Source organism: Ostrea edulis, chromosome 6 (genome assembly GCF_947568905.1).
Source record: "Ostrea edulis chromosome 6, xbOstEdul1.1, whole genome shotgun sequence".
NCBI lineage: Eukaryota > Metazoa > Mollusca > Bivalvia > Ostreida > Ostreidae > Ostrea > Ostrea edulis.
Window position 1 is genome coordinate 63,797,640 of NC_079169.1, and position 16,035 is coordinate 63,813,674.

The 16,035-nt window shown below is 35.4% G+C and overlaps 1 protein-coding gene across 1 annotated transcript in view; it reads left to right on the forward strand.

The window, feature by feature from the left end:
- Positions 1 to 16,035, forward strand: part of LOC125683110 (uncharacterized) — a 103,465-nt gene that overhangs the window by 22,051 nt on the left and 65,379 nt on the right. Inside the window, exons 3-9 of the mRNA XM_048923912.2 lie at positions 3,003 to 3,146; positions 5,028 to 5,183; positions 6,543 to 6,671; positions 6,993 to 7,112; positions 9,087 to 9,188; positions 13,591 to 13,713; positions 13,844 to 13,947. Coding sequence (XP_048779869.2) covers positions 3,003 to 3,146; positions 5,028 to 5,183; positions 6,543 to 6,671; positions 6,993 to 7,112; positions 9,087 to 9,188; positions 13,591 to 13,713; positions 13,844 to 13,947 — 878 coding nt within the window. The remainder of the gene's footprint in view (positions 1 to 3,002; positions 3,147 to 5,027; positions 5,184 to 6,542; positions 6,672 to 6,992; positions 7,113 to 9,086; positions 9,189 to 13,590; positions 13,714 to 13,843; positions 13,948 to 16,035) is intronic.

The following is a 16,035-nucleotide window of genomic DNA, read 5'->3' on the forward strand; positions in this document are numbered from 1 at the left end:
GAAATAAAAAAGAAAAAAAAAGTACGTCGACATTTCTATCCGACATGACAGTTAGAGAATGTAGAGATTACGGGAAGTTTCACAGGTTTTTATCTTCTGACATATCTCATATTTAATGGACTGTATATGTATTAAATGCAAAGCAACACGTGATGTCTTCAAAGGCGGTATATTTATTTATCAATTGTCCCTTTGTTGCCGAGGTTACAATAAAACTTGCACACAGACGATAAAACAAATAAATGACATATGCTTATCTGGAATATTCATTGAAGAAAAAAAATGAAGTGATCACTGACACAAGTCGTAACAGAGCACTGATTTTTGAGATTTTTTGTTTCTGTTTGTTTCTTGTTTTCTCTAATTTCCCAACCCTGTTTCCATTAGTATTTTCTAATTAAAATTCGGAACTCGTTGATCACGTATTTGTATCGGTTTAGCTAAGTTTTGTGCAATGAATATATCTTTCTGACTGCTGTAAATAAGATTTCATTAAAGTATTATAATAATTCTGCTCATTTCCACCGTTGGTGGGTTTTTTTTTTTGTTGTTGTTTTTTTTTTACACGCACCCCCCCCCCCCCCCCTAATTATAGTCATTATATATAGTCCCAAAATAGTATGTTCTCGTTAGTGCAATAGATTTTTAAAATTATACAACAAATGGGACCTTGCACAGACATTCAATACAAGGAATAATAAAATTTAAGGTTGTTGATTATGGGAGCGTAAAGATACAATATATTTTTTTTGGTAATTTGCCAAAATAACACCCCTCCCAATATATATATCATTTATATCCATATCGTATCTTGTGTATCGATTTTATTTTTACATGGAGGTGAAAGGTTAATATTTTCATCAAATATTATTTTCATCAAATATTGTAGAACTGTTTTCTAAATTATTATGTATAGGCCTAGATCAATCTATTCCTGGGAAAAAGAAAAACCGATACAAAGAAACATACAAACAAAGGAAACATAGCACTGTTGCTGTGGGGTATTCAAAAAAAGTCACTTTGGTTGAAAAGTATATCTAGGCCTAAATCTTAAAGATACCCAAAATTATGGACGCATCCAATGGAGTGTTAGATTTCGCTGTGTTTATGTACGTGAGATTTTCGGTTATTAATGTAGATCGGTCATTGATACATGAAATGCACCAATAAAAAGACGTTTTTTAATGGATTTAATTTTGAGTAATTTTCAAGTAAGTATTTGTGTGAATAATACAAAAATAATAAGGTGGTTTTTAAATAGGAATATTCTGGGTTTTTAGCAATAAACAATACAAATAGTTTTACAAAATTTCTATACCAAAATGTTTTGGATATCCAATGTCCTTAATGATGAGTATTAATACGTCATCAATATACACTACATGTACAATGTGTATATTAACTAGCTATGATATATCTCCAATATATATCTAGTAGTATTCGAAAGCGAACATTCGTTGTACGATTTGACATATCATTACGCGCGAAAAATTCAAAGGAGGAGCAGAGACTGTAGGAGCCGATGGAAGGATGCAAAGATTATTTAAGATAGAGGTCTTTTAGGGACTTTGATTAATAAGTATGTCTATGTCTTGCGAATGAATGTATATTTTGAACGATAGTTATAGAAATGCAATTATGATAGTGGACACCTTGTGTTAAACTGTTAAAAGTAAACAGATTAAATTGTCAAGATTTCAGCACAGTCACGACAGTGTAAAAGTCTACAATGTAAATTTATACTAAATAACAACCACTGAGCTTAGCGAGTGTAGCGTAGCATGCTGCAATCGCGAAGCCCAGTGGTTGTTGTTTACATTGTAGACCTTTACATATAAAACTGCTGAGTCCTGTGGGTTTAGTTTGACCACAGGAGTCGGCAGTTTTATCAATAAAGTAGAAATATATGAGAAATGGGCATAAATACTACCACTGAGCTTCGCGAGCTATGCTCGCGAAGCTCAGTGGTAGTATTTATGCCCATTTCTCATATATTTCTTGCTACGCTCGCGAAGCTCAGTGGTAGTATTTATGCCCATTTCTCATATATTTCTACTTTATTGATAAAACTGCCGACTCCTGTGGTTTGACCACAGGCACAGAGGCTTCTGTGGTTTGACTAGCGAAGATGAAGCCTTCATTTCATTGAAGGAGTCTGAAAGTGAAAAGTAAAATCGATTCAAATCACTGAGTTATAGGTTACTTTCAGCTATTAATCCAAGATTTCTCTTGCTCTTCCTCCGCTTGAACTGTATGATCCCCACACTAAATAACTATAATTATAATTACGAGAAGGCGTAAGAGTCCAAGGAATCTCGCATCATGGAAACAATTTCGGATCGAATTATCACAGGTGCTTGGATTCAAGACCTCCCCTCCCCCCTCCGAAGAACTGACATGAATTGATTTAATTTTTTTTTTTACATTGATAAATAATTGAATTGATTGTGTGAATCAGTCGTCACGCGAAATAACTGAATTGATGATATCTCCAAATAATTAAAGATATCTTCAATTATTTGAGTTAGATTAATTTGGTACTCCATAATTATCATCTGTGACGTACGTGCAAGCAAGGGTTTAGATATATTGTGAGTGTAACGTTTGATCTGTATAGTGTTGCACACTGCATGTTGAATATCGCAATACTAAGTGTACTAAATAGGAAAATAAATCCAACCTACACTATAACAAACAGGTCAGTCTAAAATTCAGGCTGATTCTCGAATGGCAAGAAATCGTGTACTCTGCATTCAGTGCATTGTGGTTCAGAAATGACTTTGTGTTGTGCATATCACAATTTCCACAATAACCTGAATGAAGATTACCATGGTACCCAAAATTATTATCAAACTTATGAAATTGTTTTACTGTAAACATGGTATTAAAAAGAATATTAGATGGTGAAAAATTTATTATGGGCTATTGCTTTGAAAATATAATGAAGACTGTTAACAATTTCAGAGATTTGAATAATAAATTTTGTCATTGTTTTCATTAAGGTCAAACAGAAGGGGAAGGATGTGCTGTATGTGATGATAATGCTAACTGTACAGTGACTGAGAATGGCTCTGTTAACTGTACTTGTAATCCTGATTACCAAGGGGATGGGCTGAAGGGTGACAACCACACAGGCTGCAATCTAGGTAAGAGACGATTTAGAAAAATATTTAGATATATGTGTGTGATCTCAGGAGTTCTGGGCAAGTGCCGATTCATCATCAGTTACAAGTTATAAACTGCTAGGCTATTCTGCATGAAACCTAACTGTCATATTTATACATTTAATTGAAACTGATCTACACTTCAGTGCATTAATTAACTGAGGAGCTAGTGAAAAATAGGGCTGGGTATTGAAAAATATTTTTGGATGCAATGTGTGTTACAAAACTAACAAATTGCAATATGATACTGATTTTTACTATGTTTTAAATAATAGCTAGGAGAAATTTAATAAACCATCACCTTTTTAGCTCATCTGAGCTACAATGTATTAGCTCAAGTGACCTTTTCTGATCACCTGTTGTCCATTGCCCATCTGTCTGTAAACTTAACACATTTGTTTCTTCTCTAGAAATACTGGGCCAATTTCAACCAAACTTGCCATAAAGCATTCCTCAGGGTAAAGGAAATTCAAAAATTTTCAAATGAAGGGTCACACCCTTTTCAAAAGGGGGGGGGGGGGGATAATATAGATAGTAAAAATATGGTGTAATATTTTAAATCTTTTAAAAAACAATTGGGTACAAAGGTGTTGTAAATAATTTAAAGATATTTTCAATTGAATTAAAGAGATCATCAAATCATTTATACTGAGCTCGAAATGCAAATTTGCAATCAATAATTCCTCCACATTGATGCGGCAGGACGCATCAATTGAATTGATTGGAGCAATAATACGTAATTTTCGAGATATCAGCTCTTCTATGATGGAGGTACGTTTAGTATTCTTTTGAATGTTTGGGTGGAATACCAGATGTATACCTGTATCATAGACTAGTCATGTAGATAACAATAAAAGTTATGAAAGCCTAAATTTTGTTTATATCAGCCGTTGGTATGTATACAATAAACTAATCATATAAAAAATAATTCATTTGAATTAGGCCATTAAATTAAATATGAAATTATTACTTATTTTCTCTTCTACATGAGTGATACTTTTATCAAAATAAAACACAAAAAATAATTGTGATTATCAATTTTTGTTTTGAGCTATTTCATAATCTAATACTCATATGCCTACTAAAGTGTATCCCTGCTGTTCGGTTGGTTGCATGACCATCTGTAATATATGAATGCAGCTGTGGTTATTTGAACCCACCACGTGAATATGAAAACATATTTTGTGTTTCGCTATGCACAAGAATTCAACAAAGGGAAATAACTATTGGGCAACTCGGAAATTGTATATTGAATTGATGCGTGCATGAAATCAATTCTTGCTCTCATCATTCAATTGAATTAATGCATGTATTAATTCAATTATTATGTGCAATAATTGAATTGATGCTCTCATCAATTGAATTAATGAGAGCAATTAATTGATAATTGATTTGATGCATGAGTCAGTTCAATTATTACATGCAATAAATAATTGAATAGATGGTATATTAATTTGGTGCTCCATATTTATGAGCATTGTGTTTTCTACTAAATGTACTGAATATTCAGGCTTTTTCAGATCTCAAAAAGAAAATCATATTTTGCTGTGATGTTATAAAACTTACTCTCTTCTATAGAAGAACATAAATTATCAATTTTGTATGATAGTTAGAACAATATATGTCATCTAATACAAAATGTAAAAATTGAAAAGAATTCAAAGCACAATGGTATTAAACGCAGTGATTTTTAAAGACCAAAAAGTGTACTTGGGTGACCATTAAGGCCCATGGGCCTTTTGTTATTTGATTTTATTTGTTTGAAAGTCATTATTTTCTTATATCTTGTTTAACTAATCTATAAAACTAAAATTCTGTCATTTGATGAATTTTATGTATTTCATCTTTTTGTGTCCTTGATAGTTCTTGCAGAGGGACATGGATGCTCTTTTGCATATTTGATATGTGATGGAAATGCAGAATGTACAGAGAATGAGAATGGCTCTGCTATCTGTACTTGTAAGCCTGATTACCAGGGGGATGGAATGAAGGGGGACAACCACACAGGCTGCAGGCTTCGTAAGAGACCATTTACTTTATTATGTGTTTAAACATTGTATACCTAGAGTACTGTAGATGTGGTTATTCAGGGATTTTTTACCCCTCGAATCCAGGGGCCAGGGCCTTCAAGTTTGGGGAAAATAACAATATTTGATTGAAATTGGGAAATTTGTTTCATACAAATAAATAAGAAAAACAAGCAAAAAGTTAACCATTTGATACTTTATTATCAATGTGGCTTAAACAAGCTTTAATTTCCGATCTTTGGCAGAGAAAAAACTGTCAACAAATTTTTGCAACAGAGTGGCACCGAGGTTGGATGGCCCCTCATGGCATATTCTCATCAAAGCATCCATCATTTGGGAATTTTTAGGCATCATTTTGGGAAAAACACCTGCTTTTCAGCATTGAGAATGGTGCCAAATTTCGGTCCTCTACAGATCCTTAAAAAAATCCCTGTTATTTATGCTGGGGGTTAAGTACACATTTTTCCACGTCCAACATTATGCAGGGGGGGGGGGGGGGGGGGGATACCTGGTAACTGAATATAATACATATGATATCAAATTTTTTTTTTATTTTATGATTTCATCATTTATTAATAGAAAGTATACATATTATTTGGGATAAAATATCCTCGGATACTCCCGCATAATTCTCACCAATGGTGCCAGGGGCCCATTGGATTGAATGTATTTTATTATGATTATTATTTTATATAAGGCATATATATAATTCATATGAAAATACATAATATCACTATATGTATAATAACAAATATTTTTCGAAGTCATAGAAATATCATATACAACGTTGATGTAGATATATCAACAGTAGAATAACAGAAATTACTCAAGGAATAATATATAAACAATGTAGTCTTAAGTTGACCGTATAGTTATAATGATAAATATTTAAGGATAGTATATACTGGTCTCTTCACAGCAGTCAAGTTACATTAATTTACAAAGATGTTAAAAAAAAATTATGCTCTTTTGCATTTATATACTTCAATACTGATGTATAGAAACATAATGATTTTTTAACATGATTATACATATTAAAAGTCGTTTCACTTAAAGAATCCAATCTACATAACATTTTATGTTAATATCAAATATTTATAAGTATGCGCATGGAGAAATTTACATGTAAATTTCCCCCACACGTAAATAACCACTTTTACAGTATAGGATTACCTGTATTATTAATTATCCAAATGCAGTAGCGTTGGTCATCTTGTATTGCAGTTTTCATTATTTTGAAAACCTAATTGTGTTTGGCTTCTGCGTCCGTGTAGTTTATAGAAGGCATGATGTCAATGATGTGTTGATTTCGCAATTGGAAGCTGATTAAGTTTGAATGTTTTGATGATAGCTGAAGACCACCATCCCTGTACGAACGAGACAGCAGCAGAGGAATGTCACTCGTATGCTGTCTGTTCTGACGGTGGATACTGTGAATGCAAGTCTGGATACCAGGGAGACGGCAAAAACGACTGTAAAGGTAACCTCACTGTTTCCGATTGTTTGGTATATATTGAAAATTGAGAACAATTCTAATGTTTGTCTTTTTGTACATAAAGTCGGGGAAAATTTTTTATTTGTGTTGTAGCAATGATTGGGAAATGTCAATTGATTTCTCAACAATATAGAGAGCGTCAGAGACAGATTAAGATTTCTATTGTTTGGTTTTTATTTAACTTGAATCGTTGATTCAATCTTAAAATCTTTGAATAAGCTTATACCTGTACTTATGTAGTGAATTATTACTTCTTAGCATTTCGACAAGATTGGTAATCTTGTAATGAGAGCTTGTCTTTTTCAGATATTAATGAATGTGTTACTTTAAATCCATGCCATAAAAACGCTAATTGTCAGAACCAGCTCGGAACATTCCAATGTGTCTGTAAAGCAGGTTACCGAGGCGACGGCTACAACTGCACATGTAAGATTATCTACTGTACATGATATATGTCTACTGAAACAAAATTAATGTATCTGTAAGTATAGGGATATACTACCAGACAAAAACGCCATAATCATTGGAATAATCAGAGAAACAATTATTGAATCAAGTATAATCAAAGTTAGTTTGAAATTTTTGTGAAAATTGTAAAAAATTGTATTAAAGTACAGGGCAGAAACATTTGAATTGCTATTTGATATTAACGTAGTATCAAACACGTAATACATTGTTAGATTTTACTTACCCTGAAGTGTGCTACTACACCATTTGAACCATATTCCATTCCTGATCAGAACCGTTTTGTTCCCACATCAAACTGTACCGTTCAGGACTTGCGTGTCAGTCTGTTATTGTAAGTCACCCGGCCATGTGGCGCTTGGTTGAGATGGAAGTTTCCACGTGGTTATTCGGGACTCGCGTGTCAGTCTGTTATTGTACGTCAGTGTCGCCATGTGTCGCTTGGTTGAGATGGAAGTTTCCACGTCGTGATTATTCGGGACTCGCGTGTCAGTCTGTTATTGTAAGTCAGTGTGTCCATGTGGCGCTTGGTTGAGATGGAAGAAGACTATCGCTCTTGATTCGACACAGTATTTTAACGTTGTACAAGTGTGGAGAGTTCTGCAGTTCAAATTCGTAAAAGTTTATAAATTACCAGTTTATCACGACACGACAGAGCATACTTTTATTTTGGGGTAAAAGGCAAATTTACTTTCAAGATTGTGAACGGACATCAACTTAATGAAGAAGAAAATATGTAAAAGTGGATATATATTCATTTTGATACCAATGAATAACGATAATGTTACTGTTGATGAAAAGAAAAAGTTTGTGCAGTGCAGATTGTTTTGTTGATAGGGGATTTCGAAACAAATGTTGAATTATAAGATCTACTTGAAGTACGAATGACTCTTAGTCTCATATGAATTTGACATGTCTTTCAAAATGGTGGAAATGTTGGAAAATTAAAAAGAATTACATGTTAGAATTTCAACTGGAGTGGTGTCATCTTCAAAAGAAGGTATGAATTGATCCAGACACTAAGAGTGTCTAGATTAGAGTACAAACTGAACTTCTGTTCAAAATTACCTGTGCATTAAGTAGTAAGAAAATATAACATTTTTGAGTAAAGGGTCACAATGTTACATTGTATAATATTGAAAATGGACCTAGTTTGAAATGATGCAATTCGATTTTTTTAAAGTATGAATTCAGTTGTTTTCTGCTGATTACATAAATGTAAATATCCCCTTGGGGAATTTAAGGCACATATACATGTAATTGTATGTATTGATTTACTTCCTTCCTTCCATTGTAAAATATTCATTATATTAATCAAATTAAACTTTTATTTTGGCAAGGAATTTTTCTCTTTCCCACATTGTCTATGTATGAATAAAAAGTACTGAAAGTGTCCGAAATGCAGAATTTGAAATCGAGGCTAAAGTGTTTGTTCTCAATCTCAAAGTGTTCCATTCCCGATAAGAACTATTCTGTTCCGTTCAAACCGTTCAGTGTTCATTCCCCAAACAAACCATCCGTTTCCAAACCGCTCAGTGTTCATTTACCACTGGTGTAGTAGTATGCTTCAGAATATGTCTTGTCTGTGAGGCAGATCATTAGTTTTCATTGCTTGTATTCCCAAAAGCATATTCCGCATTTCACACTTTGTTGTTTACTAAATCTTAATTTGTGCAACGGAATTTCTCCTATTTTGGCAATTTCTATTTCTAAAAGACAATTAATTATTCTTGTTGCTGCACTTAAAGTGACTACTAATCGATTGTTGGTAATTATCACTACTTCGTTTTATTCATTCTCAGACATCAGAAAGAACAGGTGATTCATTGTAGAATGTGAAGATTATCAGAAAGTTACTCCCATAACATTTGATTCTATCAATGGGTGAGTAGGAACCACTGATCCATATTATATGAACTCTGATGTTTGTTGCAGATTACTGTAAACAAGATGAGAACTGTCACAATGATGCTGTATGTGTGGACTCGGAGTGTGTGTGTAAAGGTGGCTTCTCAGGAAATGGCTCCTACTGCACAGGTACAGATAACATGCTCTCGGTGGATTATGTAGTTCCTCACACTAAGACAGATATCTCTGGGTTATGTAGTTCCTCACACTAAGACAGATATCTCGGTGGGTTATGTAGTTCCTCACACTAAGACAGATATCTCTGGGTTATGTAGTTCCTCATACTAAGACAGATATCTCGGCGAGTTATGTAGTTCCTCACACTAAGACAGATATTTCGGCGGGTTCTGTAGTTCCTCACACTAAGTCAGATATCTCGGCGGGTTATGTAGTTCCTCACACTAAAGACAGATATCTCTGTGGGTTATGTAGTTCCTTGCACTAAGACAGATATCTCGGCGGGTTATGTAGTTCCTTGCACTAAGACATATCTCTGGGTTCTGTAGTTCCTCACACTAAGACAGATATCTCTGTGGGTTATGTAGTTCCTTGCACTAAGACAGATATCTCGGCGGGTTATGTAGTTCCTTGCACTAAGACATATCTCTGGGTTCTGTAGTTCCTCACACTAAGACAGATATCTGTGGGTTATGTAGTTCCTCACACTAAGACAGATATCTGTGGGTTATGTAGTTCCTCACACTAGGACAGATATCTCAGTGGGTTATGCAGTTCCTCACACTAAGATAGATATCTCAGCGGGTTATGTAGTTCCTCACACTAAGACAAATATTTCTGTGGGTTATGTAGTTCCTCACACTAAGTCAGATATTGAGATATCATCGAAACTTCTCTTCCCAATTATGACCACAGTTCTGGGTAGATTAAGACCAGTTGGGCTAGATGTAATGTATTGATTCTTTCAGTCATTAAGAATAGTTCTCGCAATGAAAAACCTACCTGATTTGAATCAACATCAACAGATTTCTCATTTGTTTTTTACTTGGTGATAAATAATTTATATGTATTTCAAAAATAATCAAACCATGGCCAAATATTGTGAGACAGCACATTGTATTGTAAAGTGGGCATATCATTCTGATCTGATTTTCAGGCAATTCATGAAATGTTTAACACTGGGGTTTTTTTCGAAACAGAGAGAGCATGTATAAAATCTTTTTTGAATAAACGTTTACTACTGTGCAGAGTAGACAATTATTTCTTATACATTGTATTTATGTCTCCTCTCTTTCAGGTCTTATACATTGTATTTATGTCTCCCCTCTTTCAGGGGGAGACATTGTTTTTGTACTGTCTTTTCGTCTGTGTGCAGTTCAACGGCAACCTTTCCAAATCCTTTGACATACGAAGTAGTGTCAAACAAGGCTGTGTGCTCGCCCCAACCCTCTTTGGGATTTTCTTTGCACTCCTCCTGAGACACACCTTTGGCACAGCCCAAGAGGGTATTTACCTGCGGACCAGATCAGATGGCAGGCTCTTCAATCTTGTGTGCCTAAAGGTGAGGACAATGGTCCACACGAACCTCATCAGAGAAATGCAGTATACTGATGATGTCGCAATTGCGACTCACACTCAACAGATCTGCAGCTGCTGATGGATCACTTCGCCCAGGCCTGCAAAGACTTTGGGCTGACCATTAATCTGAAGAAGACAAACATCCTGGGCAAAGACACACCGACACCACCAGTCATCACCATTGACAACTATGAGCTCAAAGTCGTCCACCAGTTTACGTACCTTGGGTCCAATGTTACCTATAACCTCTCCCTCGACGTTGAGATCAACAAAAGGATCGGGAAGGCAGCCACGACACTTGCCAACCGAACATCAAGAGTGGAACAATCCCAAGTTTACTGTGAAGACAAAGATGGCTGTGTACAACGCCTGCGTCCTTAGCACTCTCCTGTATAGTAGTGAGACATGGACCACATACGCCCACTAGGAGAAAAGGCTTAAAGGACACATCTCATGTTTTCAAAGTATACAATATTACATGCATTTTGTCTTCTTTATGCTTATAGTAATTAATTCTAATAGTTCGTTCGCCGAAATTTTGCGATAATTAACCACAATACAGAATTAAATCTAAGCCCCGATTTCAAAAAGTCAAGTTAATTAGGTAGGTAGTCACGTGGTACAGTGACGTCACATGCGCCCTTTGGATTGTGAAAGTACTGCGAGATATTATTAAAAACTCAACTTTTAGGGGCCTAATTTATTTACCATGGGCAACATTTAAATCGATGTTGACAAATTGTCCGAGTTTTATAGGTGTTCGCCACCAGTGCACACATATAACGATGTAAATACCCAAATATAGCGAATAAAGAGTATGAAATCGGCAATATTGTGAGTAAATAATGTTTATATGGGTCGCTGTTTACAAACTGTTTGAGGATGTTATTCCTTTATACATCTGTAATTGGCGCTGTTTTTCTAAAATAAACAGTGCAATCATTATTTATTTTTGGATTAGACAAATTATGATACGTTAAATTGTTGGCAACTAGGCCCTATGCCAAGCTATTGTCACACGTGCATTTCGGAAAGAAAGAAAAAGACAACACACACAAATCAATAAAAATATTCAAATTTAAAGTGGTAATCACATTATTAATTTTGATAAAGCAATCTTATTACTATTTTTGAATTGTGATCTGCACGTCTTTAGGAAGTACGAAGTGGGAGCACTCGTTATAGCCCACTGACGCACTCAAGATGCTACGAGTTCAATAAGGAAATAATTTTATAATTCAATTTAAAGTTAGGAAATACAATATTCTATTATTTGTATAATTAAAAGTTCAATTATTTTGTATCTTTAATTTTTTTTCATGTTTGTAAATCTACCAGTTGGTAGAAGTTACATTGTATCGTCGATATATGTTGTTACAAGGTGAAGGTCAGTTGATCCGAGTGTGTATTGAATTTGAAGAGCAAAACAGAATGTATGCTATAGGCCTACCAGTGCTTATAGCTTCGATATATCCATTTTCTCGCAGTTTATCAGGGTCTCTGTCCAAGCGGTGTTTGAAAAGGTGACTGTGTGTTTTTTAAGGTAAAGTTCTTGCTCCAACAAAAAAAATTATCCACGTCTTTTTTCTCGTACCTTCCTTCGAAAAATTGAAAAATACTCAGTCTAAATCCTTTCTACCGACAACTAGTACACCCGAGCACGGCACAAAACATCTTAATGCATTATTATTTACAAACCATTAACGCGACAATTGGTTTTTTGTCGATTAAATCTAATCTGTTTATGAAATGGCTAATAGATGTTTTGAAACCCAAGGGCGCATATGACGTCACACAAAATGGCGCGTAAACTAGCGAAAGAAAATATGCATATCGCAAGATTTGAATTTCATCGCTTTCAAACTACGCAAAATATTTCATTTAAAACACATTTAAAGTAGTTTTAGGCATAAAAAGAGTTAATTTTGCTGAAAAAATGAAAAAGTTTAGAAACCTGCGTTGTGTCCTTTAACACCTTCCACCTCAAAAGCGTCTGACGCACACGATATTTCCTGGCAAGATAAAGTGACCAAAACTGAAGTATTGTCTCATGCTGGCCTTCCCACTATGTGTACTCAACTGAGGCGACATCGGCTGCACTGGCTTGGCCACGCTCGTCGTATGGAGGATGGCCGAATCCCAAAAGACGTCCTCTACGGTGAGCTTGTCGCAGGACAGAGAAGCATTGGCCACCCGCAGCTAAGATAGAGACGTGTGCAAGACAGACATGAAGACACTCAACATCAACATTAAGTCCTGGGAGGACCTTACGAATGACTGCGCCAGCTTGAGAAGCACCCTCCACAAACAGCTGCACGCTAGTGAAGAGAAGCTGACAGCAGTGGCAGGAGAGAAGCGAGCCTGCAGAAAGGAAACGACAGCCAACAGACAAGAATCATCGTACAGATGCGACCGATGTGATAGAAACTGTCATTGTCGCATCGGTCTCTACAGCCACAAGAGGCACTGCTCAAGTTGAGCAGATTCCCCAAACAGATAGTGGACGGAGGATCATTATCCATGGTCAGCCATGACCAAAGGAGGCCTGCTGCTGTCCGTCCATTTGTCTCTCTCAAAATCTTGTGACCGCTTCTCCTCATATATGGCTTATCTGATAGACTTGGAATTTGTACAATGCTTCAATGCCATTTGCAGATGTGCATATTGCAGTGACAGAGGATCCAATTGTTGTCCTTTAATTTATAGTGGATCTGAGGGGTGGAAGGTGTAAAATAGTTTGTGAATACTTCTCCTATGTGGCTTATGGGAGTTCATAATGTCTATGTTCCTGTTCATGCTTTCTCCTCCGTACCATGCAGTACATTAAGGGGAGGGGGTTTCATTTGGAGCACTTCTAATTTGGGGAGCTAGGGAGACGTTTGTTTTTCATAAAAACAAACTTTAGTTACCATAATTTTTTATTCAACTTTTGTGTTTCATACATGTAAATATATATCAAATAATTTTTGTAAATTGTAAGTTTCACATTTTGTAGATATCAATGAGTGTGACTTGAAAACTTACACGTGTGACCCAAATGCTGAATGTGAAAACACAGTGGGCAGTTACTTATGTATTTGTAATCCTGGATATACTGGTAGTGGGAAAACGTGCATAGGTTAGTAATTAATGCTTAGACATGCTTGATAGATGAAATAATTTCTTTATGAATATAAGGTGAGAAATTGTTTGGTTTACTGTATATTTTATAAATTTGGTTTCTTTTGTACCATATAGTATGTTTGCAGAAATGCCCAAGAACTGTGATGAAATCTTTCAACGGAATAAGAATGCCAAGGATGGAGTATATAAAATCGACGCAGATTTCACTGGTTCTTTAGTGGAATTTGAGGTAAAGATTGGCAGATTTCACTGGTTCTTTGGTGGAATTTGAGGTAAAGTTTGGCAGATTTCACTGGTTCTTTGGTGGAATTTGAGGTAAAGATTGTTGAAATACCTAAGGGCTATTCCAGAAATAAATACATGGGGGGGTCGGGAGGCACCTTTTGTATATACCAAGCACCCATAAAAAAAAAATAAAAAATTACCCCATGACCCATCAAATTGATAAACTCATTTTACAATGACCCATCTAATTAAAAAAAAAACTAACCAGACCCACCACAAAAATATTTTTAGAAATGAAAACGGTACAAATCTCGCGAGGTTTTCGGGACAAACATTCCAGTCAATGACGCGGTAATGCCTGTGCGACATTGTATCACAGTAGTTCTGAAGAAATGATGTCACATCAACAATCAAAGGCATCTATGGCGGGAATGTTGGAAAGATTGGGAGTCCAAACGATGCTATTATCATGAAATGGGTATGGATATGTTTTTCCACGAATCGTTCGTCTTCTAATGGAACCCGCGCCCGGAGGCCTCTATATCACCATCACACTGGCTGATAAATATAACGCATCGGTACCCTCGTATAAATCAACTAAGGTTTGCCTATTTTTATTAGAAAACGGAATACCTATTGGTTTCAAAATATTCCCAAAATCGATGCACTGTAAATTGTAATAATCTACAGAACAGAGTTCGCCGCCATCACGTCCAAAGGGACCCTACTAAACGCGCCTTTAATTTGAAGAGTGCCGTAATGGAAAGTTATGTGCTGCAAAGAGCGACAACTCGAATAGTTCTATGTTATTTCCGATTTCGAAAGCACGTTTTCGATTTTCCCTCCGACATTTTGTAACCAACACGACAAGAGTGACAATAAAAATATTCTGAAAACTCAACACCCACGTCGCACAAAATGAACAATGGAAACTACCCACTACCCATAATAAATATTTTTTTAACAGTCCAACCACGGACCAAATAAAATATGAAAAAATACGACCACCCACACAAAAAAATATCATTTGCTGCCCGACCCCCCCATTTGATCATTTCTGGAACAGCCCTAAGCATATAGGTGGGGTAGTGTAAATTGAATTACACATTGATAAATTTACATGAGACCATTTGGAATGTTACAATTTATGGAGAAGTGTAAAATTTCAATGTGGTGTCTTTCTGTTTTCTGACATGTCACATGGGGACTTTCTCAGCTTAGAAAAAAATTACAATGTTGATGACAAACCCCATCCCTTCTCGAACAGTGTAAGGTTCACTGATTGGTAATTACTGTTATGAATATGTTAATTGAATTATATGAGCTTTCTTATCAGAGAAACGCATGTATATATTTCAGTATGAAACTTTATTTCCCATGGAAGCAAAATGATAAATCTTTTTATAGCACCAAACACTGATATTATAATTTTCCCTTTAACATGATTCAATTACAACTTTTAATTACAATTATTATAATTTTGTTTAAGTAATGATTATGAAAGTTTATAGAAAGCATTTTTATTCGATCTTTTTCGCATCGTTGTAACAGTTTTTATACCCCCGCAAATGAAGTTCAGCAGGGTATGCTGAAATAACTTGTCAGTCTGTCCGTCTGTAGACTTACTTTGTCCAGAGAATATCTTTAATATCTTTTATATGAATAATGAATTTGTGCATCTGCTATTTTGATTGATATTTTTTAACATTAAAAAAAGTTATGGATATTTTATCCATTTTGAGGGAGGTTGGTGTGTTTTCATTGTCCAGAATAGATCTTAAAAACCATTTATTCTTCAAAGAGCATAAAACTATTCCCTACCATCCAATGTGCTCTGTGTGAGGTATTAGTCCCACCAAGACAGTTCTACTAAGTTATGCCCTCTTCTTTTTATGCCCGCCTTCATAGAAGAGGGGCATATTGCTTTGCACCTGTCAGTCGGTAGACCACATGTCCGCTCGATATCTTGAGAACTATTCACTTCATCATAATGATATTTCATATGTGGCTTGGTAGAAGAGGACCCCTATTGATTTTCAGGTCAAAAGGTCAAGGGTCAATCTACTCAGGACATAGGAAGACGCTGTCCGCT